Here is a 6,091-nt window from a genome sequence, read left to right as displayed (position 1 = left end):
GAATAATTTTTTTCAGTGTACATGCATGGCCAATATGATGTAGAAAACTTCATATAAAAATGTAATTTGTGTGTTTATTTTAAATTAATTTTATATTTTATTATATATATATATATATATATATATATATATATATATATATATATATATATATATATATATATATGTGTATCCAATATGATCTTAAAAGCTTCTTATAAAAATGTTAACATTTTATTTATTATTTATATATTGTACAATGTGCTGATACACTGTTTCCTTCTGTTTTAATACTAACACGTAAATCTAAATGGTCAAATGTTCTGATTTTCTCCAGAAGAAAAGTATAACAAGAAATGATTTGAAAAATGGTATTGCTCTTGGGCACTCTGGAAATATTTAAAAAAGAATCAACATTTCTCAGGAGATTTTGTCCTAAAATCTTGTCCTAAAACTACTGATCGATTCCCTGATTCCTAATTTTTGTCTTACGGAAATTCAAATGTTGACCCATTTAAAGTCATTTAATTTGTAATCAACATAACATAAAAGTCAAACCTGCTCCAGAAGGGGCGTGTCTCATCGCGTCTCCACCCCCTAGAGGGCGGGGCGTCAGGCGGCGCAGTTTTCATAAATCGCTGCTGATCCCTCCGCAGCAGTGGAACTCGAGCTCTCCGCCTCCGCCATGGGGTCTCAGGTCTCCCCGGTGTCCAACACACACCCGCTTTAGCGCTCCTGCCCAATCCACAAGCTGATGCAAGTCCTCCACAGACCCGGGCTGCCCCGGGCTCCAGACGCCGAGCTGCTACAGGACAGGATGGGGGACTCGCAAAACCAGAGCTCCGCCAACAGCTCCGACAGCCGCTTCAGTAACCTGGAGGACATCGACGCGGCGTCGGAGGGCACCCTGCGCGTCATGATCTCCATCGTGTACTCGGTGGTGTGCGCGATGGGGCTGGTGGGTAACCTGCTGGTCTTCTTCCTCATCAGAGTCCGCCAGGGCAGGAAGAAGTCCACTATTAATTACTTCATCATGAACCTCGCCATCACAGACTTCCAGTTCGTCCTGACTCTGCCGTTTTGGGCTGTGGACATGGCGCGGGACTTCCACTGGCCGTTTGGGAATGTGATGTGTAAAGTGGTGGTGACGGTGACCGTGATGAACGTGTACGCGAGCGCGTTTTTCCTCACCGCGATGAGCGTGACGCGCTACTGGTCGGTGGCATCGGCGCTGAAGGATCGCACGCGGAATAAGCGCTGCTCGGCGCGTCTGCTCAGCGCGCTCCTCTGGCTCCTGGCCGCCGCAGGATCCGTGCCCACCGCCATAGTGACCTCCGTGAAGACCATCAACGGCGTCAAGCTGTGCCTGCAGCGCTTCCCCAACAACCAGAACTGGCACGCGATCTACCACCTGCAGAAGATCCTGGTGGGCTTCGTGATCCCGATGCTGATCACGGTGGTCTGTTACGCGCTGCTGCTGCGCCTGATCCGCCGGCGGAGCATGAACAACAACCTGCCCAAGCGCAGATCCAGAGTCACCAAATCCGTCACCATTGTGGTGCTCTCCTTCTTCATCTGCTGGCTGCCCAACCACGCCATCACCTTCTGGGGAGTGCTGGTTAAACTTAACGTGATCCACTGGGATAAGGTGTACTATATGCTGCACAGCTACGTGTTCCCAGTGACCGTGTGCCTGGCGCATTCCAACAGCTGCCTGAACCCGGTGCTGTACTGCCTCATGCGCAGGGAGTTCAGGAAGATGCTGAAGGATTTCTTCTGGAGGATTTCGTCTCCCGCGATCGCCAACAGCTGCCAGATCCGCCCGTTCTCCGGGACCGCGAAGGAGCGCGAGGACAGCCAGGCGGCGATCCCGCTGCACGTGCTGGAGACCGAGGAGTACCGCCTGTCAGTGGCGAACGGGCAAACTGACGCGCTGCCCTCCACAGACTGCGCCATTCAGAGGTAGACTGCAGGACCGAGCGGACTTGTTAAAACTTTTTTCATTGTTGTTGTTGTTGTTATATGGAGAGCTGCAGCCCTTCTGTCCACATCTCTGCACCGTGAATTAAACGCGTAGCTCTGGATGTACTGAGTATTGAGACGCCATTCTGGGCTTGAGCTGCGTTGCACTTTTTATACCGTTCCGTTTCACTCATGTTTTGGAGGGAATATTGCTGCATTAAAAATCTATAAATCTAAATCTAATGGTGGGATATTTCAACCCAAATTGGGTTAAATATGGACAAATCCGACTGTTGGGTTATATTTGGTACCATAAAAAGCCCAGCACTCAATAAATGAACAACAGGAGAGAAAAAAGGTTTGGACAGCAAGCATCCTTCAGTGTTAAATTATATTTGGTCTTAGCTATATGGTTCTATTATTAAAAAAAAAAAAATAGTTTTGTCCATATATTACAACAAACTGAGTTGAAATGACCCAGCCTGTCTTGTTGAGAGTATTAAGAAACATAAAACTATATTATATACTTGAAAGAAGTCAATAGGCAAGATATTATTTGGAATTATAAATACTTGGTGAATTATAAAAACTTTATATAAATATATGACATGAATTTGATTTTGATATATTAAAATTATTTGTTAAAACGTCTCAGCAATCACATTTACTTTAATTACATTAAGTTTTACTTTTTTTACATTAATTATTACACTTTTAATTAGGATTGGAATAATAAATATAAAATATGAATGAACTAGAATAATACTATGAAATCTTGTAGACACACACACACACACACACAGTGATTTCCAAGTGAAGATTTTTTTCAACACATTTTTACTCATGATTATTATAATAACTAATTTCTTTTGTCTTCGCATTGATGACAGCACATAATATTTTGATCAATTATTTTGCAAGATAGTAATATTCAGCTCAAATTGACACTTAAAGGTTTACTATGTTAATTAGGCAAATCATTGCACAACAGTTGTTTGTTGTGTAAACAATCAGAAAAAAATGTTTCTTAAGGGGGCTAATACTTTTGACCACAGCAGATTTTTATATTTTTTAAGATTTTTTTTATATTTCAAGACTTTCTCCATAAGAAAAATATAATAGTAAATACTGAGAAAATGTTATTGCTTTGTTAAACAGCACTTAAATAATAAATAAATCATAATAAAATTTCACAGGAAGGCGAATAATTTGGCTTTCAATTGTGTGTGTGTGTGTGTGTGTGTGTATATATATATATATATATAAATGCTTGGTTATTTCAACTCAATTTTGGGTGTAATACAGAGTAAACCAACTGCTGTGTTAAATTAATCGGACCAAATTGGATTTAACGTTTGGCTTATTCTATACTTTACCTAATTTGTGTTTAAATAACCCAGCATTTCTTTCACCAGTGATTGCATTGTAAAAGGAGCAGATTTTTAAGCAGCAACTTAAGATCCAGGTTTTTTTTTGCATCTGGTTTGTGACCTCTTTCTGTTGTTTGAGCTGTCTGGAAATTCTGAAATAATTAAAATGTTCTGCTCATCTGCAGTGTAATAAAGCTGTGTCAGTGACCTCAGCCATGTGGTGGAGATGGTCCGAACGGAAATGAATGTAAACAGTGTTACTATGTTGTCCATTTGAAGGGCGTAATAAAGTCTTGTCTTATCATAGCGATGTTTGTTTTGCTCATAAACACAATTACAAAGCGAACGTTTACTGTTATTCCATCTAATTAACATTTAACAGCAGGTCTGTGGTTCAGGGAGTAAATCTCCCGCTGGCTGGAGAAACCTTAGTTTATTATCTCAACACAGATGCATAAACCCAAGCAAACAATAACACGACAACAGGGGAATTTACGAGCTTTATGATGAGGAGATGATTTAGTTCACAAAACAACGGAGCTTGCTTTCAGCTCTTGTTTTTCAGAGGTGATACGCTGATTAAACAGGTCACATATTAGTTTTGACAAGACTTTGTTCAGTCATTTATGTTAGAAGAAATGTGATATTACACAATGAACTATATATATGTGTCTGTGGGAAGTAAAAAAATGCTGGGCTGAATTATCCAAATGTCATAACATTATTAAGTAAATTAATTATATGCATATTTAAGAAAAATTAGGTTTAAAAATTAAGACTTTACTTTAAAATAGTATATAAAACCCAGTGCTTTTAAAGTGATTAAATGATTTTACTTAATAAAAGTGAGTAAACCTGTTGCCTTTAAATTATTATGTAAATAAACTGCAGAACTACAAAAATTAAGTTGACTTAACAGCTCCAAGTTACAACTGGCTTACTCGTTTAATAAGTACACTGTAAAACCTAAAAAGTTAAGGTAACTCAAACCATTTGAGGAAACCGATTGCAACAAACCATTAAGGTTCAAAAACTAATCCTAATGAGTACTGTGAACTTAATCTATTTGAGTAAACGAAGCACTTTGAGCACAGTAAAACCCAATAAATGAAGAGAACTCAAACTGAGTACTGTAAAACCCAGTAAGTTAAGGCAACTTAAAACCATTTGAGGAAACCGATTGCTACAAACCATTAAGGTTCAAAAACTAATCCTAATGAGTTCTGTGAACTTAATCTATTTGAGTAAATGAAGCACTTTGAGCACAGTAAAACCCAATAAATGAAGAGAACTCAAACTAACTGAGTACTGTAAAACCCAGTAAGTTAAGGCAACTCAAACCATTTGAGGAAACCGATTGCTACAAACCATTTGAGTTAAAAACTAATCTATATGAGTACTGTTAACTTACTCCATTTAAGTTGAAGTAATGAGGTATTTAATTAACTCATTACCTTCAACACTGAGTTCAAAACTCTTCAAATGAGTAGAATTAACTTTCAGTAAACTTTGAGTTAACTACACTCATTTTATTTGATAAAGTTGACTGTTGGGTTTTACTTTAATCGCGTTTTACAGTGTAGTTTAAATGATAAAAATGCCATGAGGTTAAAACTGTGATTACACATTCTACACAATTGTGGGTTGTTTTAACCCAATGCTCGGCCAAATATGACCAAACCCAACAGTTGGGTTAAAAAAGGTCATTTAGATTTAGTTCAAATAAATTAACCCAAAGTTGGTTTTGTGGGCCATATTTGACCCAAATCTGGATTAAAACAACCCATCGTCTTTTACAGTGTAAGCTATATGCTGTTTAAACTAATTTTTAGAACAGCATGTTTACCATGTACATTAGTGAAAGTAACATTAGTACACATTAGTGTACATTAGCACATTGACAAGATTCTGCTTAATATTTTTTTGGAGAAATGTGATATTGGGGCGGCAAGATGTCTCAGTGATTAGTCACCTCACAGCAAGAAGGACGCTGGTTCGAGTCCCGGCTGCGTCTGATGGCATTTCTGTGTGGAGTTGCATGTACTCCTCGTGTTGGCGTGGGTTTCCTCTGGGTGCTCCGGTTTCCACCACAGTACAAACACATGTGCTATAGGGGAACTGAATAAGCTAAATTGGCTGTAGTGTATGAGTGTGAATGAGCGTGTACTGTATGGGTGTTTCCTAGAACTGGGTTGCAGCTGGAAGGATATCCACTGTGTAAAACATATGCTGGACTAGTTGGTGGTTCATTCCGCTGTGGCGAGCCCTGATGAATACGAGACTAAGCCCAAGGAAAATTAATTAATGAATGAAATGTGATATTATGCGTTCAACTAAATCTACAGTAGATCTGTGGAAACTAAAATCCTCAAGGATGCACTGCACTTTAAACAATAGCCAATGGCAAAAACACTACAGTTTTGATTACAAAATAAAATATGGGCAAAATCAGCTAAATTTAAATCACCTTTTTTAACCAACTGTTGGTTTGTCCATATTTGACCCAGTGTTGGGTTAAAACAACCCAGCATTGGCTAGAATGTGCAATCACAATTTTAACCAACAGCTGTAACTGTTAAGATGGCGTAATCATTTTAAAGCAGCAGGTTTACTCACTCTTTTATTTAAAGTCAACTAGTCGCTTTAAAGCAAGAGGTTTTACTGCATATATTTAAGTGAAGTCGACTCACTTTTGACAGCGTATTAAAAAGACACTTCAACGCTTCTGGAAAGTCAGAAAACTATTTTAAGGAAAGTCTCACACACACATCTGGCACTTT

At 38.9% G+C, this 6,091-nt stretch overlaps 1 protein-coding gene across 1 annotated transcript; it reads left to right on the top strand.

Annotated features, from left to right (window-relative positions):
• The first annotated feature begins 580 nt into the window (after positions 1–580).
• On the top strand, positions 581–3,617 carry rxfp3.3b (relaxin family peptide receptor 3.3b). The gene has a single exon (XM_056451314.1). The coding sequence runs from the start codon at positions 734–736 to the stop codon at positions 1,943–1,945; it is 1,212 nt and encodes a 403-aa protein (XP_056307289.1). The 5' UTR covers positions 581–733; the 3' UTR covers positions 1,946–3,617.
• The last annotated feature ends 2,474 nt before the right edge of the window (positions 3,618–6,091 follow it).

The sequence above is a fragment of the Danio aesculapii genome, chromosome 25, assembly GCF_903798145.1.
Source record: "Danio aesculapii chromosome 25, fDanAes4.1, whole genome shotgun sequence".
Lineage (NCBI taxonomy): Eukaryota > Metazoa > Chordata > Actinopteri > Cypriniformes > Danionidae > Danio > Danio aesculapii.
This window is presented reverse-complemented; position numbering and strand designations above follow the sequence as displayed.

Coding starts and splice junctions, on each gene's coding strand:
- rxfp3.3b (XM_056451314.1), top strand. CDS start 734: ATGCAAGTCCTCCACAGACCCGGGCTGCCCCGGGCTCCAGACGCCGAG.